Source organism: Drosophila obscura, unplaced genomic scaffold (assembly GCF_018151105.1).
Source record: "Drosophila obscura isolate BZ-5 IFL unplaced genomic scaffold, ASM1815110v1 contig_190, whole genome shotgun sequence".
Taxonomy (NCBI): domain Eukaryota; kingdom Metazoa; phylum Arthropoda; class Insecta; order Diptera; family Drosophilidae; genus Drosophila; species Drosophila obscura.
The window spans coordinates 452,685-470,823 of NW_024542779.1; the positions used below are offsets into that span (position 1 = coordinate 452,685).

At 51.5% G+C, this 18,139-nt stretch overlaps 3 protein-coding genes across 3 annotated transcripts; all 3 read right to left on the bottom strand.

The window, feature by feature from the left end:
- Positions 1–6,001: 6,001 nt before the first annotated feature.
- On the bottom strand, positions 6,002–7,017 carry LOC111071926 (eukaryotic translation initiation factor 4E1). Its single transcript, XM_041593504.1, is given in 2 exon segments — positions 6,002–6,113; positions 6,115–7,017. Coding segments are annotated over 2 exon segments (801 nt in total). The 5' UTR covers positions 6,823–7,017; the 3' UTR covers positions 6,002–6,020.
- On the bottom strand, positions 6,949–7,890 carry LOC121404223 (titin-like). The gene has a single exon (XM_041593489.1). It carries the CDS (start codon positions 7,888–7,890, stop codon positions 6,949–6,951), a length of 942 nt encoding a protein of 313 aa, XP_041449423.1.
- Positions 7,891–14,604: 6,714 nt separating this feature from the next.
- LOC111071950 lies at positions 14,605–16,447 on the bottom strand. The gene is made up of 2 exons (XM_022363509.2): positions 16,261–16,447; positions 14,605–16,196 (listed from the first exon to the last, which is right to left on the bottom strand). Exons 1-2 carry the CDS (start codon positions 16,445–16,447, stop codon positions 14,605–14,607), a joined length of 1,779 nt encoding a protein of 592 aa, XP_022219201.2.
- Between the last annotated feature and the right edge of the window lie 1,692 nt (positions 16,448–18,139).

An 18,139-nucleotide genomic window follows, 5' to 3' on the forward strand; every position in this document is an offset into this window, starting at 1 on the left:
CCCCCCAGCCGAGTGAATCTTTGCATAATTTTCTGTTTACCAAAGTCGACATTCCATGGCGGTTATTGGGATGCGAACCCCGAAGAAAAGATTGGGTTTGGCTGCCTGTTGCATGTGGCCGGGGCATACAGCTCACAGCTCCGGCTTGCTGCCAGTGCGGAAAAAGTTAAGTATTTTGCGGCATCGCGTATGACATGCCCCAAAATGGTTAGCCGACCGATCGACCCACCCGACCCGACCGTCTGTGGTCTGTGGCCATAACATAATCCTAAGTAGCCGTGGCACACAAAAAGCCCATTTTAATGTGCGGTCAACAGTCGCGGGGGGGCGCAATGTCTAAATTGGAAATGTCAACGCTGTCAGCGGCGGCAAACGACACTGCACCGACGGCGACGAACAATGACAGCAGCGACAATGGATGCTACTGCTGCTGCTGCTGCCACTGCTGTTGACGACAATTAGAGTTATACACAAATAATACATAATAATAATTACGCAAAAGCTTTCAAACACGGCCTGGCTCTGCCGCTGCCCCTGCCCCTGCCCCCGGGGATCAGGCCATGAACATGAGTAGGCTTAAATGCCACCTCAAGTGTCGCCAAAGGGCACAGACCTTGACCCACTCTGACGAGACGAGACGAGCAACGAGACTAGTAACGAGACTAGTAACGAGACGAGTAACGAGACGAGCAACGAGACGAGTAACGAGAGTTCTTCCCAAATGATTCGACATTTCGCATCCCGCTGATTATGATGGTACGAGCCGAAGCCCAATAAAGGAATTTAAATTTCCAGCAAGAGAAATTCTTTCTGCAATGGAAACCTTAAAACCAAATTTAAACTCGTCTTAAATGCTGCTCCAAAAGCATTTGGCATAAGGATACTCTGGGGGGGGGGTACACTGTGCTGTGCTGTGCTCTGCTCCACATATATCAGCCATTCCATCTCCGTGGCAGTGGCAGTGGCATCCTCCGAAGTTTCAGCTTAAAGACAATAAGTTTGGGGGAGGGGGAATGGGATGGGTTGGGATGTGTGCCAGTGCCAGTACCCAGGGAGCTGCTCCGTGTGAAAGCTAACCCCGAAAAATTGTCAACGCGAATTACTGGCACATTTTCGTAAGCGATGGGCCATGGCATCATGGGATGGGGTGGGGCGGGGGCATTTGATAGTAATTGCAAGCAGCATGCACAATTGCAGCGAGGAGCGAGTCGAGAACGAGTCGCGTAATAAATCCATAATCCGAGGCGACAATTTGAATCATGGCGCTGTAAATGCGTTGCATTTGTGGGGGAGGGCAGCGTGGCAGGACTCCAGCAGTGGCAGTGGCAGGGTTCAGTGTCAGTGTGGCAGCGTGGCAGTGGCAGGGTCGCAGCTGCAGGCATTCAAGCGGCAACGACAAGACAAGACAGTTGCAGTCTCTGGCTCGTGGAGCTTCTCTGCTCCTCTCTGCTCCTCTCTTCCCTCTCTTCTCTCTTTCTCTCCCTCTCTCTGTCTCTATTTTTCGTTGTTTTTTTTTTATGCCCTTTTGTTTTATTGCATTTCACTTTGTCTGTCTCGGGCTCTGACGCCAAACCCATTTCATTCGCATCCTCATAGCCCCGGCCGCCCCTCGGATTGTAGCATGTGAAAATTGCATTTTATGCTGCTTCGCCTTCAATCCCTAAGAATCCCCCCCGCACCCCTCTCTCTCACGCTTTGTGTGTCTCTCCTTCTGTTTGTCTTTTACTCAGCAGTTAAAATAATCATAATAAAACAAGTGCGAAATCCAAGCGAGAGATTCCAACTAGCAGATACCCGGCACAGCCATCACCCCCACCCTTAGAATGTCACATGAAACTTTTACATATCCGGCAATAATAGTGGGATACTTGGTGGATACTGCTGAGCGCTGCCAGGGGGGCTCCCTGGGCTTGCTGCGGCATTTGCTTGGCTCTGTCTTCATCCCAGTGCAAATGTGTGCCTGCCTAGTGGTGATCGGTAGCCGAGTATACCCAGCTTGTACGCCCACCGCTTGCCGAGGGTAACAAAAATACAAAATCCAGGCGCACAAATGCGCCTCCTTGGCGGTGCCCAAGTGCCCAAGAAGGAATGTCAACATTTGCCAGCCAAGTGCACTTGGGCCCAAAAGAGGGTCAGAAAGTGGTAGGAGGAGCAGCGGCAGCCACCAGACTATCCAGGGACTGAGACCAAGACTGACTCTGTGCCTTGGCTGTCGGCTGTCGGCTTAGTCGCAGTTATCTTGATCACAGCTAAACAATCGATTCAATTTGCCCTTAATGAAGTCCTGGACGTGGCCCAGCCCTCAGCCTTAGCGCTCAGCCCTCAGCCTTTGGCCCTCAGCGTTTTGTCCGATTTATTGGCAGCAGATTGGATGGCAGCCAAACAAACAAAAAACCAAACACACACACACACACACACACACAAAAAAACGCTAGAGAAGACCCAATCCGTGCCGTAAGGTTAAATCCATACAAAATTTGCTTTTGATTTGCATTTCTGCGATGACGCACACATTTAATTAATGCAGCCAAGCAGCGCCAGGAATTAGTTGCAGCTTGCAAACAATTTTGGCAAACATTTTCCGGTTCATGTTCGGCACAAAATGTTGGTTGTCGTCCTCGTTGTCCTCGAACCACCGATTGACATATCGTGCGAATGGCCATTGAACTCTGAACCGAAAATGGAGACCAGAAATGGCCCATGGACTGGGGGCAAGTGGGGCGGTGGCGGTGGCGGGGGCAGCTGGGCCAAAGGTAATCACACCAGGCCACACAACGCATGACTGACAGCCACATGACATGACTTATTCAAGGCTCCAATCCGCTCCGCTTCGCTCCGTTCCGCCCCGACATCGACATGAACATCGACATCGACATGGACATGGACATGGACATCGGAGCAATGTTGCTGTTCTGGCATTAACCAGCTGTGTGTTTTGGGCAGGGCCGTATAATTAGCTTGATTCCAGCTTAGAGGCGAAGTGCAGACCGGAGGAGAGCCTTGCCTCGTTCAGTGTATGTGTGTGGCCAGTGTCTGGTATTTCAATATGCCAAACATGCTGGCAGACAGCTCCAGTGTCCAGTGTCCACTGTCTTTATGGCATTTAATTTGAGACAAGTGTCAGACCGGAGATGGCCCATAATCTGCCGTGTATGAATCCTTTTTCCCCAGCAGCAGCAGCTTTAAGTGCCAAATGGCGTCAGTTAAAGCTCTTCGAGGGCATAATATTATCCATTATCCAGCAGCACAGCCCACAGTCGTTTCTCCTGCCCCGCAAGCCGCAAGCCGCAGCCCGGACTGACTATTTTGCATAAGCAAATACAAGTAAATAAATTGAAATTCGTCAGCGCTCTGCCCCTCTGCAGCTTTTTCAGCTCTTTCAGCTCTTCAACACGCATGTAAATCGCCGTCTTACAACACACAAAATGCCACCTGTGAGGAACGTGTGGGGCTGTGTGGGGCTGGGTGGGGCTGTGTGGCATGTGGGGTGTGCTCTTTTTGGGGGGTAGTTTTCGAAAGCTTTAAAGTAAATTTGCCTTTCTATCTTATACTTTTTGGCTGTGGGCATAGCAGACACCGTACAACTTCCGCTGGATCCTTCTGCGTGTGGAGGCTGTTTTTTGGCTTATGCTCAGAGTAGGTATCCCCCCCCCCCCACACACACCACTCCCTGCCACTCTCTTTTTGCATATTTACAGATTTTTGTGTTGTTGTTGTTGTTGCTGTTCGTTTCGCTTTATTGGCAGAGAGAACCGTGCGCCAAATCGATTGCTGCCTCTCAAGATCTGTGTGTGTGTGTGCCCTCTAATGAGTGTGGCCCCTCCACCCACCCACGACCATACCAACTAGTCGCAGCCATAAAAATGGTTAAAGTGTTTAATCAACCCTGGGCCCCTGGGCCAGGCCAACTCGCTGGCTGTCCTGTGGTCCTGTGGTGTGGTGTGGTACATCGCTCAGTGAAATGGAATTGACTGCCATAAATCAGAGCCCGAATATGTCGAGCTTCTACTTAGCTGCTGGCTAAGGGAAGGGGAGGGGGGGCTCTCTCGTACATATTTATGGCCTGGACCAGCTGCGGTCAGAGCCTTGACCTTTTTTTTTTTTTGTTCGTGATGGGACCACCCAGGAGGACCACGCTACACAGCCGGGCAGCACTCAGTGTGCGGTTAAGGAGGATGATGGGGTCTGAACATTAAGCACATAAAAACCAATCAAATGGAAGAAAGAAAAGCGTTGCTGTGGAGACCCCACCTCACCTGCCCACGGCCCCCAGGCTCAGACTCTGACTCTGATTCTCTGGCTCGGCAGTCACCCAAAAATAGTCACAATAAAATGCCAACTGCCAATAAACGTCAATAAATCAAACAATTGAGCGCGCGGCCAAGTTTTCTGACGGCGTGCGCCAAATAAGTCCCAATGTCCAGTGTGACCCCCCCCCCCCCCTGCCACCAGCCCCTTGCCTTAATAGGCGAACAAAAGCAAGTCCCCGCAGTGGATTGGAGCGAAGTGGAGCCGTGTAGCATTCATTGAAGCAAACAAAGAGAATCAAGAACATGGACATGGACTTCGCGACATGAACATCGGTGGTAGGGAGAGGGGCAGGCAGCGGATAGGCAGCAGCAATTGGAGTCTGGGGAGACATACAATGTTGCATGTTGCATGTTGCTGCTGCTGCTGCTGCTCAGATTGGAGTTGGATAATCGGGGAATGAAGCGACAACCATCCATGATCGGGCAGGGTAATGCCTCGGACTCATTTCTACAAGTCACCGTTTCCAGTAGGTCACGTGAAACAGTGTCAGAAATATGTACATAGAAATTCTAGTTGGATATTAACAGAGAGCTACTCTACACTCGCATCAGAAGTAACAGTCAGCTGCTCTGGAACTAATCCAGATCCTGCTGTAGCGCTCCGAACCCAGGGCAGGCGCTGATTCTACGCGGCAACTGACACCGCCAACAGTTTCAACGCTGCTGGAAATTCTGGAGAGCAATGGCCAGGGGCTTACATTCAAATATTCGAGGCGTGCAGCAGAAGGCGCAGGCGGCTCGCACTGCACCACTGGGAACAAATTGCATACGGGTGCTGCAGGTCGCCGAAGAGGCGACAACCATGTGGCCTCCCTCATCAGGTTCGCCGCTCATGTAACGATCTGTGTGTGTCATTGCCTGTTGTTTTGTTGCTTTCAGACGGCGACTAGCAGAAAGAGAGTGATGTGATCTAGGAAGAGAACTGCTTTACACTGAACAGCAGTGCTCTCTGCTGCTGCTGTTGTTGCTGTTATTGTTGTTGTTGTTGTTGCTGCTGCTGCTGTTGTTGTGGCTGCAAATAAAGACGGCCATCTTTGGCTGGAAAAGTTCTTTAATTGATCTTTGCTTGGATTAGATAGTACGTAACAGGGATATAGCACATTTTTGGCTTTTTTTTTCAAAGATTTGTATTGTGTTCAGGGCAGCCAGCTGTAACAGAACAAGAGTACAAGTTAAGCCTGTTACCGCTCGCCTTTAACAGCCTGTTACGGTTCTCCGCTTACAGCGCACTGTTACAGCTGTCTAACAGTGCTCTACCACACACACGGCTCTCATATCGTTTGGCAGGTAATCTCCAGATGAATGGCTCTCTCCTACTCGTATTTTTGTGATGAACGCAAAATTTATTGATTACATTGCATAAAACATAAAACACAAATTATGTTTTACAAATCGCTACAGACACATAAATTTGAACAAATAATTTTCGGATTTTGATTTGGAATTGACACACATTTTCATATTCCATTGACGAAGGCCGAAAGTGAAGAGTTGTAGGGTAAAGTGCCGTTACTCTAAATTTTGTGGATGGTGGAATTTGGGGGGTGACTCTTTCACGAAACAATTAACAGATGGCTGACAAAACAAAAAGAGAGAGAGTGTGTGTGTGTGTGTGTGTGTGTGTGTGTGTGGGGAGGCTGCTGCTGCTCCCTGGTGATGGGTTGCTGGTTGTTGGTGGTGGGTGATGGGTGGGTGGGGGTGGTTTACTTTTTACAATGTATAAATGGACCTAAAAACAGAGCCCTGCTGCACCATGCTGTCGCTGTGCAGCTGATACTGCAGAGCGTAACCGGCCCCTGGGTGGCAGACCGTCCCGCAGCTGCCGGCCAATCTCGAGGATGCCCTCCTCGTTGCTCCCGTCGGCGGTCCACAGGGCGATCTTGTCCGCCTTCTGGCGTATGTTGACCACGGCGCCGCACAGGTCCGGGCTGTGCTCACAGAACTCGCCGATCAGCGACAGCAGCGAGTACTCCCAGTAGAAGTTCAGGTCGCCGGTGGCGCTCTTGGGGAAGCTGACGATCCAACGGCCACCCTTCACATTCGCCTCGTCCTCCCACATGGGCCGCACGCCGGCCTTGAACATGCAATAGTCGCTGCCGATCTTGATCTGCGATGGCGTCTTGATGTGATAGTACAGACTCCAGAAGTTCTCGACGGTCTTGAAGCTGGTTATCTGATGCAGCGTCTGCTCCCAGGTCTTGGCGCGATCCGGCTCCACATACCACATGGTCCATTCGTTGTTCAAGGGATGCTGCGGCACCGACTCCTCCGACTCATCACCCTCCTCCTCCTCCTCCTCCTCCGCCTCCTCACCCTCCTGCTGCTCCTGCTGCTCCTCTTCTGTCTCTTCTAAACCGTACTCACTGCCACTGTCCCGCCCATTCCCCTCCTGATCGCTGCACTCGGAATCTAGAGTTAGAGCTTCAATCTGGGAATGGATGGAGGCGGAATTGTTGCTGCGCTTCAGCACAAGAGCAGGAGCAGGCACAGGCACAGGCAAAGGGACCTTCATCTGCACCCAACGTCTTGGGCATGAGAGCGGTGTGGACTGGCTGCGAGGAACCCTTGACTTGGGGGCACTGCAGCTCCGGGCTCTGACTGCCACGGATGGCCCCGCGGCTATTTCGCCCCTTGGAATTCACACGCGAGTCTCGCGAGGAGGAAAAGCAGGAGGAGGAGGAAGAGCAGGGATCCATTGAGCGTCTACGCCTGCGAGGCCCCATTCTGCGATCAAGTTCCTGGACGGACGCGGCGGGGCCGAGTCAATTTCCAGGGCCACCGACGACGACTCCCGGACTGGGGAGACTGGACTCTTCTGTGGCTCGTCCTTGGCTGCTGGCCAAGGCTGAGCCATCGGGGAAGCCTCTCCGCTGGCTTTAGCTGCTGGCTGCTGACTCTGTGACTCTTCCTTGGTGGCCAGGGCCTTGTGGCAGGACTTGCGTGCCACCAAGTTCCAGGATGTGGCCACACCAGGGACAGTGGCTGTGATGGTGGCTGGGACACGGGCCACGGGCGCCGCTCGAGCATCCTCACTGCGAATCTTCTCTGGCTGTGTCGATGGGGCTGCAGTCTTGGCTGCGGCCATGGGTGGACGCTCCTGTTTTGGGGGCGCTGCCTCCGCGGCGGCAGGTGAAGTGTTCCAGGAGCCACCCGCCACCACGTTCCAGGGCGCACTCTGGGTCAAGTTCGGCGGCTGGGCTGTGACCTTTGTGCGATTCTTTTTGGCCGAAGTCTTCGGCAAAATCTCCTTGGGCGAGGACTTGCGCCCGCGGTTCCGCTTGCTCGTAAACTTCACATGGACATTCCAGTCGTCTTGGGGTGGCACGCGCGGCCGATCCACAGCATCGCGCTGCACAGGCAACTTGACCGTCTCGATGGAACGCTTCTTCAAAGCGATCGTTGGGATCAACTGGGGTCGAGTCATTGCAGGAGACTCTGATGCCACAGGGCTGCTGATGACCTCCTCGAGCGGTGAGTCTTCCATCTGTGTGGGCCATATGGCGGCTGGAGAACTGAGCTGGCCCTTGGTGCCAGCAGAGCATCCAGTTCGTGTTAGAACTGATGTGATGGCATCGGGCATCTTCTTCAGCAGCCCAGCAGCACTCTGCGAGGCGCACACAACGGACGAGCCGTCCCCTTCAGCGCCTTGAGAATTGCGAAAGTCGACAGCTGGCGGTAAGACTCTGCTGCAGCATTGGCCAAGTGGCTTTGTCTGCTGCATTCCACTGCGGAAGAAAGGCCAGATTTTTCCTCCTTATCGGCTCCTGGGATTTGCTCAAAACCGATGTGAGGGCGGCTTGTGGCAACTTCTTCAGTGGGAAAGAATTCTGCACGGCATTCTGCTGCTTGGGACCGCCGGCATCAGGCGTCTTCTGGTTCTGGTTGAAAGCAGCCAAAACGGACGATCCATTCCCATGGGTGCCTTGAGATTTGCTTAAAACGGACGCGAGGGCGGCAGCTGGATGCTGCTTCAGTGGCCCAGAGCTCTGTGGGGCATTGACAGCGGGATTGTAAGCTTTGTCAGTGGGTGAGGGTTCTGTGTGCCGCTCCTAACGAGTATGCCCTTCAATGGGGTGGTGCACCCAACTGTGTACTGCTGCTGCTGCTTTAGTCCGGCAGCGTGGGGCTCATCGCCACCGGATCCCATTGTTGTGTCCCTGTCCCTGTGTTTGTTGTCGTGTGTGGCAAATTTATAGAATTTTTGTTCATCTGTTTTGTTCTGTGTGAAATCGCCAGCGGATCCTTGCGCGAAATTCTCCTGGTTGGAGGCCTCATCCAACGATCGGATGGCGGCAGCTGCCTCTTTCTGTTGCCCTTGCCCCACAACGGTTGGGGGGGCCATATCTTGATTGTAGGATCGGTTCAGCATTGTTAGTTGCTGAGCGAGGGGCATATTGGGGCCATTCGAATACATTGCGCACGGCTAAGCTCTGCCAGGAGTAGAGGGATTTAGAAATTTTTTTATTTGTGCCCAAAGGTGGAGAGCGAAGAGCGAACCCGGGGGAAGGGTGTGGGGTGTGTGGGCTCAGGCACTCACCTTGAGTTAATCGCACTACTTCAATTACCGTTGATTACTGTTGTAGAATCAAATACAATTCGCTTTAGGAATTTCAATATATATTTCACACGCGTGACAGGTTTTCCCTTTCTTATTTTTTGTTGATCTAAACTAAATATAAAATTCGAGCATTGATACTGCTTCCGTTACTCTCGATGTTTCTACGTGAAGCTACACTTTTATACTGACTGAACTGGGCGAGAGCCGACACAGCCATACCGACATCAAAGTGCATGGATATAGTGATCCCCCCCAAACCCCCGCCCAAAAAAAACCGATTTCTATGTCATTTAAACAGAAATTCAGGGCATGATGGATGTATTTTTCAGAGAGCGTAAGATCGTTCAAAATGCATACTCGTTACTCGTTACTAGTAGCTCGTTAGTTTTTGCTCGTTGCTAGATTCCATCGGGTTGGAAGTTGAATATTAATTTTACATACTATGTATCAATAACGCCCCCTACTCGTTACTATACTTTACTCGCTAATCGCTTTAGTACTCGCTACTCGCTTTAGTACTCGCTACTAATGAGACAATCCCACATCCTGCTCTGTGAATCGATGTGAGAGCCTCCCCCCTCACTGCCGCTCTCCCGCCTGGAACGGAACGTGAGTGAAATTTTTGGTCCAAGTTCGCCCTGTAGACGTAGGGAGACACCCACCGCACCGCACCGCACGAGCAAGTTCCACTCGAGCTGCAAGCTGACCAGGGCTCGACCCAAGAAACGTGTGCCAGAACTTGCCACAGCTACGAGAACAAATATTTACACACACACACACACAGAGAGAAACACTCGGACTCTCGAGTGGAGGCGACACCACACTCGCTCCCCGTACCAGTACCCCTTACCCTTAGCCATACCCAGCAGTTGATGGCAGGGCAGGGCAACACATCACGCATTTCTTATTAGCCTGCACTTGGGGGGTAGTACGAACGACTGGACCAAGTTGCGCTCGAAACTTATTACGGTTCGCATGAAACGGAACCGAATATCCGAGAGTATAGGAAGCAAGTAAATGCCTGCAAGCCGATGCTGAAGATACCCTCTCCAAGGGCAAGGGATAGTTCAATGTAAGGGGAGAGCTTCAGAGAAAGGTAACCAAGTAGCAGAGGCTCAACAGAGGATCAACAGAGGCTCAACAGACGCTCAACAGAGACGTAACAGTGGCTCGACCGCGGCCCAACAGAGGCTCAGCAGAGGCTTTGGCTTTATTCTGTGCTAAATATCTTTGAAGAAGTCCTGTGGAACAAACAGTCTGCCCTTTGGCCTTGTACCCCTGCCTGGGGGCAGTGCATGGAGAGTCCAAAACTTTAACTAATGGCAACATTTTTTTGTTTGTTCGTGTCGAATGCTATTGAGCCGGAACCGGAGCACCGCCAAAGCAAAAGAGCAAACTTTCATTTGGCTCTCGCGCTGTCATAAGTTTAAATGGGGTCCGGGTCCGGGTGCGGGTACGGGTCCGTCCGGATGGCTGGATGTTTCGGTGTTCAAATTGGAATCGCCGGAATGAATGAAAAATATCAAATTCAGTGCCAGAGCCATAGCCATAGCCAGAGCCGGAGCCTGGTTAGCAAAGCGTAGCAAATATTTGACCAGGTCTTTGTGGCATCGCTTGGCCCGCGCTCCTTTGACTTGGGTAAAATGTATGTCTCGGCCAGCGGATCCACACACACTTAACACTTAACTTGGCCATAAACAGCAGAGACACAGAAACAGAGAAAAGAGTGGGAGAGAGAGGGTGAGAGAGAGGGTCGAGAAGCTTGTAGCAGGACACGAGTATAACAAATGCTAAAACATTGCACAACGGACGGCACGTCACGGGACGGGGCGGCACGGGACGCACAGGAGCAGCTTGTGCCAGATTTGCCTTTTTAAAAAGCGCTCAGGGGGCAGTCCGCACAGCAACCCCAACCCCTCGGCACATTTACAAATGCGCTTTTAACTTAAATGACAGTCACGTGGGGGGGGACGAGCGAAACAAGACAGAAGACAGAAGACGGTAGACGGTAGATGGTAGAGGGTGGAGGGGTAAGCTGGGGGGCAGGGATTCAAAGCTGAAACAGAGTCTCTTCCACACAGCACTCCCCTTTGCCGTGTTGCCGTGCTTCTGGCATCTTGGCTGCCACTGAGAAAAACGCATTGCAATTTTTTACAGCCACCCACAGCCAGCAAAATCCCGGGAGCACCCCCACCCGCACCCCAGCCTCACCCCAGCCTCACCCCAGCCTCACCCCAGCCGTTGGGTGTACAGCCATTTGATGTAAATATTGTATTAGTCGGGGCCAAAGTGTTGAGTAAATTTATTGGCAGCCCATAAATCGGTCGCCTCTTTCGCCCACACCTCTCACTGGCTCTGTGGCTCTCTGGCTCTGTGGCTCTCTAGCTTCTGCTCTTCACTGGCTTGGCTTCTCTGTGGGTGCGGGAGATGCTGCCGGGACTGTGAATGAAAAATTAAGCACTTGAAAGGTAAATGTATGCCGAAAGGAGTTGCCATTTCTCAGGTGCGATTCTTTTGGCCTCTCTCTTCAGTGGCATTTCAATTGAAAGTTTCCACTTTTTTTGGGGTTTCACTTCCACTGACCAAAATCAGCAAACAAACAAACCAAACCAAACAAACAAATAAACAAACAAACAAAATGAAAGAAAATACAACAACAACAACAAAAAAAAAAAAAAAAAAAATAACAAACTGATGAAAATGCAAAAATGTTGTTACTGCCCAGAACCCTCCACCCCACTGCCCCACTGCCTGCCGTTTCGGCTGCCATGCCAATTTTAATTAACAAAAAACATGGCCAACTCCGTGTTGCCTCCGTGTACTCCGTCTCTCTGTGTGTGTGTGTGTGTGTGTGTGTGGCTGTGTGTGTGTGTCTGCTTCTGCTTCTGTTGTGTTCTGTTTTGTTTTGTTTAGTTTAGCTAGTTTTGTTTTGTTAGTTTGAACTTTGCTTCTTTTCAGTTGTTTTTTTGGTGGATGAGGCGCTGGAGGCGCGCTGCTGGGCCCATAGCCTGCCCCGATCCATTCAATTGATGTGCCTGGTGGGGGCGGTGAGGTAAAAGCTGCTGCATACTTTCGGGCTGGCACTAAAAAGTGCCCAATGCTCGATTAAAAATAACCAAAAATAATTGCCTGATGCCTGTGCTGCCCACCAAGGTTATCCTCCTTACAGGTCACTCATCAGTCGACTCCCTGCCGCCCGTTCCACTTGCTCCTGCACTCCATCTCTGGGGGGGGTGCACTGCCTGCCACTGTGAATGCATTTGGTGACAGTTCCCTCTGACGCGGCGCCATTGTAGCTCTGGCTGTCGTTTCCCCTTCCGTTTCCGCTTTTGAGTCCATTTTCGTACGCAGGCATCGCTTTTTGGCTTTTTTCCCTTTGGCGCGTTTCTTCTGCTTTTGCTTCTTCCTCCTTTTTTTTTGGGTTGTATTTTTTTTACATTTAGTATTTTTGCATTTTGCATTTCTGGCTTTCGCTTTTATCTCTCTGCTTTGTTTGCCGCTCAACTGCTGTTCAGCTATTCAAATATTTTTCTTAATCCAAGCAACGCTCTCCGACCGCTGCTCAAGCCCTTACCTCATTCAGTGCACCCCCCACCCACCCTGCGCTGGATTAGTGTTAAAAACATTTAATTAAAAAATTGCGCTACTCTTCTGCTCTGCTGCTGCTCGTTTGACACCATAAAGACGTGTGAGTGGGGGGGGAGTGTCACGAATATCGCTTTTCACTCCAAGTATTCCATGGAAATTCAATGCAAATGTGGCGAATATTTTGGATTTGCTGTACATAAGCGAAAGGGTTAAAATGGCATCCATTCGGCTAATGTAAAAGCACTGCAAATGTTGAACTTTTTTTGTTACCACAAATATTTTGCAATATTAAAGCACAAATGTAGCACCAATATAGATGGCTGCTTTCTACTCTTTGTAACGGTACTTAAAATTATTGAATTTAATTGGCAAAAAGTGCCCCTAAGCGAACGGACTTCAGTCGCAACGAGTGACTGTTCAGCTGCATTTAAAGTGCTTGGAAAATTGCACTGGAAACCCAAAAGAATTGTTCCTGTTCCTGAGTTACGCAAAGAACTTTAACGACTCGACTCCACTGTGGCAGGGTGCTTGGTCGTTCGGTGAACCTGGCACTGAACTTTCCTGAGCGCTTCGCATAAATTGAATGGCAACAACATTTTGGCTTGTTTGCTCATATCATTAATTTGCCATTTGGTCAAATAATAATGAATATTTCTACATCTTCTTTTTGGGCCAGTTTTTTGTTGTTGTTGTTTTGGTTTTGCTGTTTTTTTTACATATGTACATACATAGATATGTACATATGTACTCGTAGTACACGTATTTGTATCATATTTGCATTTGGCTTGCAGGAATCATTGGACCGAGCAATTTCCATGGCACGTATGTACATACATACATACATACATACTTATATAGGTACCTATGTATGTACACATTTATGTATATTTAGTTTTTGTTTTTGTAATGAAATGCAATTAATTAGAAGTGGATAATGTGTGCATTTGTGTGTGTGGCTGTGTGTGTGTGTCCCTGTACTTTTCTCTCTCTCTCTCTCGCTCTCTTTGTGTGTGCCTTTGCCTGCATGGTAATTAAATTAAATTAAATTCTATGTGCATTTTTAACGAGCTCTGGAATGTCACAAAAAGTAACGAGCAAGCGAGAACAACTCGAATATACCAAAAAAAAAAACACACAAAATCCATTCATCCGGAGCATTTGTCGAGCGAGCATTATGAAAGCGTATAAGCAGGGACTGACGGACAGACAGACGGATGGACGAATGGACGGCTGGATGGAGCATCAATTAAAATTGCTAAATCATGTCAAATATTTTAAGAGTTGTTAACAGCTTAACGTCGCTCGCACCCCCCCACACCCATTGTTTTTGTTGATGGACAGGACAGAATACAGAGAACAAAAGCAGCGGAAACACGGCAAACACGGTAAAAGTGTGTAATTGATACGAGGAGAGTGTGAGTGGACGTGGTGGGTGTGTGTGTTGGGGAGTGTGGGGGAATATTATGCTAATTGAGAGAGGGCCGAGGCCATCCGCACCTAACGCAGCAGCAGCCCCCATCTGATGCAGCAGCCAGCCAGGACTCGCGCAACATGTTCGCTCTCATACAGCAGCGACGCAACCACAATACCGGGCTGGACTGGACTGGCCTACACCACTGTTAGCAGTAGCTGTAACAGTGGCTTAACAGTCCCTTGCAGTAGCAACTGACTTAACAGTTCCTTGCAGTAGCAAACTGACTTAACAGTTCCATTGCAGTAGCAGCTCTCTGGCTGGAAATGGAATTTTGGCTGTTTGCCGTTATTTCTGTTTGCTGAATTTCGAGCTACTTTCGGGTGGAACAGGTGTCAGAAAGCAGAGAGCGAAATAGAGCACAAATAGAAAAACCTAAAAAACCCAAAAAAAAAAAAACCCTAAAAACAATGCTTACAGTCACTCGAAATAGCAAACATGCGTACGTAGCTTAGTTCAATTGTTTCTCTGGTTTATGCTCCACTTTGGCGCCGATTGTTTGCCCAGCTTGTGCCCAACTTGCGCCAGCAGCTCCCCCCATACAACGGCGTCAGAGCTTATTTCATGGTTTATTAAATGCAACAGTAAAAAAATAAATACAAACAAAAACTACAAAAAAAAAATAAAATAAAATAAAAAATAGATGAGGAATAATTGTGGCCTGCCTGCGCTGAATCTCATTGTGGCCGGGTCTGGTCACCCACAGCCTCACGAAGCAGCGACTCATCCTCGAGGCGTCGCCGCTCGAGCGTCGCCGCCAATTGGCGCTCGTCGGGCAGGAAGCCGAGCCGGCGGTACCGCTGCTCGACCTGCGCCTGCAGCTGCGGCTGGTAGCGCCAGATGCTGGCATCGATCACGGGATCGATCAGCAGGGACTTGGTGTCCGGCTCGCGGTAGTGCTGCATCTGGGCGAACTCAATGGGCACCGACTTGGCGGCACAGCTGGCCGCCTCCGTGTGGTAGAAGGTGAAGTGATTGTGCAGCCCCACCGCAAAGCGGGTGTCGTGCAGGCACTTGGTGGCCGCACCGCGCCCGCAGTGCTCCCGCACCCGCTCCACATGCTGCAGCATGTAGAAGGAGCTCGACAGATTGCCGTACACCTTGGGCCGCTCCGGATAGCGCGGATAGTACACGTTCCGATAGCAGAAGCTCACCCACTCCTTGCAGCTGGCTGGCGTCATTCCGCCGTAGTCCGGTGCGGCACGCGATATCTCGATGAGCTGCGGCCAGGTGGTCCTGTTGCCCAGCGGCATGATCACCTCGTCGATGTCGAAGACGCCGATGTAGTCGTAGTTGTACATGTTGCGGTAGAAGCAGTCGTTGTAGGGTATCATCTCGTTGAGTATGCGATTGAAGCCGTCTGCCGCCATGGCGTAGTGATGGAAGTGCGGCTGGGCGTGCGGCTCACCGCGGCCCAGGGACATGGGCCGCAGCTCAACGAAGCCCGGACTCCTTGCCACATAGTCGCGCACCACGCGCGTCATATTGGGGTGCATCTGGGCGTCGTAGAAGACGACCTTGTGGGCGCCCAGGGCGCGCATCAGCTCCAGCCACTCGATGAGGCGCCAGGACTTGTCCTCGTACGGGAAGTCCATGGCCTTGACGCACACAGCAAAGCGGAGTGCGGGCGCCTCCGCCTCCGCCTCCTTTGGCTCCTCCTCCTCTCCGCTCGGAGTGGGTGTCGCTGCTGTTGATCCATTTCCGGACTGTGACTCCTCGTAGACGACGCGCAGCAGATTCCTGGCCCGATCGCAGGCATTCGCCACCAGCGACACCATCTGCGGCACCTGCCAGCGGTGCCGGCCCTCGGGCAGCCGGCAGCCCATCAGTGTGGGATAATAGCGGCGCGGCGCCTGGCCAAAGGGCCACATCACCTTGTGCTCGGTGACGGGCACCGTCAGCGGCTGGACACGGCCCTGCAGCCAGAACTGGCAGTGGGTCGCCGGGTACTGGAAGCTCGCGTCCATGTGCTGGTTGATCATCGCCAGCAGCCGGACGAGCGGCGCCTCCGGCACCGCCTCGCGGTCGTCGTAGTACGCCCCGTAGATGTAGTACGTGAGATTGCCGGCCTGCGCCCGCTGCCAGTAGGTGTTGTGGAAATCGATGTTCATCAGATCCGGCGCCAGGCCACAATCCAAGCGGCCTGCAGGTCGCTTTGTGCCATTTGCTGGTGGCTGTGCTGGTGGATTTGGTCGCTGCAGCAGCTCCTCCAGGGGGAACGAGGGCAACTCCTGGCGTATCCAACGCAAACGCTGCTCCATGCTGGGCACTGCAAAGGAGCGGATGGGGGGGGGATGACTTACTTGTAGACTCATAGCTATCCTTGTACTTACTCTCCCTTCTGTCCACCAGCAGCTGATCGAAGATGTCAACCCTGTGGCGTGCCTGTGCCTGTGCCCGTGACTGCAGTCTGGCGGCGCCCCCCTCATAGCTGCGCCAGTAGAGGATCACCAGGAAGATCAGCTTCAGCAAAACGATCACGAAAAGCACTCTAAAGAGACGCGTATAGCTCGAAGACATTGCGTTTCACCCAGCCAAGTATCACTGCCGAAACTGCCACAACCTCAGACCAAACTGTCGACGAGCGTGCAGGCAGCTTCAGCTTTAGCCCCATAGTTTGTCGTTGCAGTTGTTGATTGAGGTGTTTCTGCCATTATGTACACGACAAACAAACGACTTGCGATTCTCGAAGGTTGATCTTTATTGCGAGCAGCACATTAATGGTGGCTCGGAAGCCTTTCGTTAGTAACTCTCTGGCAGCCATAACCAGATCACGTTCGAATATGTGAGCCGCTGTATTTGTTCAACTTGCGGGAATAACAAAAACAGACAGAGTCGCAGACAGAGCCAGAAGAACTGAAATGGAGCCAGAAGCCAAAGGAACTGAAATGGGCTGCCAGAACTAAAGCAGTGACAGAGTTTAGAGCTAGAGCAAGCAGCCAAGCAGAACATGGCCTAAGTTCTTGGCATAACAAACAAGCGACAGAAACATTGCCATTTCCATTCCCCAATGCTGCATGCTACATGCCACAGTAGCTGCAGCTGTGCCCCCAAGGCTGAGACAGAGGCTGATGCTGAGTCAGAGGCTGTTGTCCTTGTCGCTGTGGCTGCTGCAAGGCAGCCCCACCCCACACAAGGCGCTGCAACAGACACACCAAAAGAAAAACCCAAATAACAAGCAACGCCAGGAGTGCTGGGTGCAGGGGTGGGGTGGGGTGGGGTGGGGTGGAGGCTGGTCCTAAGGTAAGGTCCTGAGTGCACACGAAAACGCACCTGAGCGCAAATGAATGATGATGATGTTGCCGCAGCCGCAGCCGCAGCCGTAGCCACATAGCCATAGTGCCACGTTGTGTCGCCGGCGCTGGTGTCTGCAACGGTGTCACAAAAACGAAGTTACACCGATCAAAAACTAAAGTTCTGCCGCCTTGTGTGCCGCTGCTTGGCTGCATGCAGCCCACTGTTGGTTGCGTCTCTTGCCACATTGTTAGTTGTTGTGTTTGTGGCAGAGGTTTTCTTTCTTTTTTTTTCTTTTTTTGTTGCACGGCTACTACTGCCTCATATGTGGCACAGCCTTGCGCTTAAGCAAATTGCCAGGCTGCTGCTGCTGCTGCCACTGCTGCTGCTCCTTCTTGTCCCGGTTTCTGTTTCTGTTTTCTGCGGCCAGTGAAAGTCGCTTGCAGGCTGGCTGCCTGCTTGGTTGCCGCCCTGTTGCATTTCACTTAAAATGCTTTTAACCAAAACATTAAGCAGCTGGTGTCACATTATATCAAGAGCGAGACGAGGCACGCGGCAGTGGCGGTGGCGGAGGCGAGGCGCGGCTTAGTTAGCCCCGAGAGTCGGCAAGGAGCAACAGCAACAGCAACAGCAACAGGAGTGCAAATTTATGGCCTGAATTAACACAAGCACAAAACAGCCAACCCAACCCAACCCTATAGCTCTGTTCCCATCCTGGAGATGATGAGTTGCGCCACTGAGTGGGAGTGGCAGTGGCAGTGGGCGTGGGCAGAGTTTTGACTCTGTGGGGGAAAGTGAAGCAGTGTCGCCAGACTGCAGATACTTGTGTGACTGACTCCTGAAGTGACAGTTCTGTGATCTGGAATGCCTTTAAGAGCCGAAGCTCCACTCAGATGAGTGCACAAAGCAGCAGGAGCAGGAGAGGAGCAGGCGCTGGCCCCACATTGGAGTAGCTCAAAGTGCTGCCAGTGGCAGGGC

What these genes read in the sequence shown, in the direction of transcription:
- LOC121404223 (XM_041593489.1), bottom strand. Translation starts at nt 7,890, where the DNA reads ATGCCCGATGCCATCACATCAGTTCTAACACGAACTGGATGCTCTGCT.
- LOC111071950 (XM_022363509.2), bottom strand. Translation starts at nt 16,447, where the DNA reads ATGTCTTCGAGCTATACGCGTCTCTTTAGAGTGCTTTTCGTGATCGTT. An exon ending in GCTGGTGGACAGAAGGGAGA is followed by an intron (nt 16,197 to 16,260) that starts GTAAGTACAAGG and finishes GCTCCTTTGCAG; the next exon opens with TGCCCAGCATGGAGCAGCGT.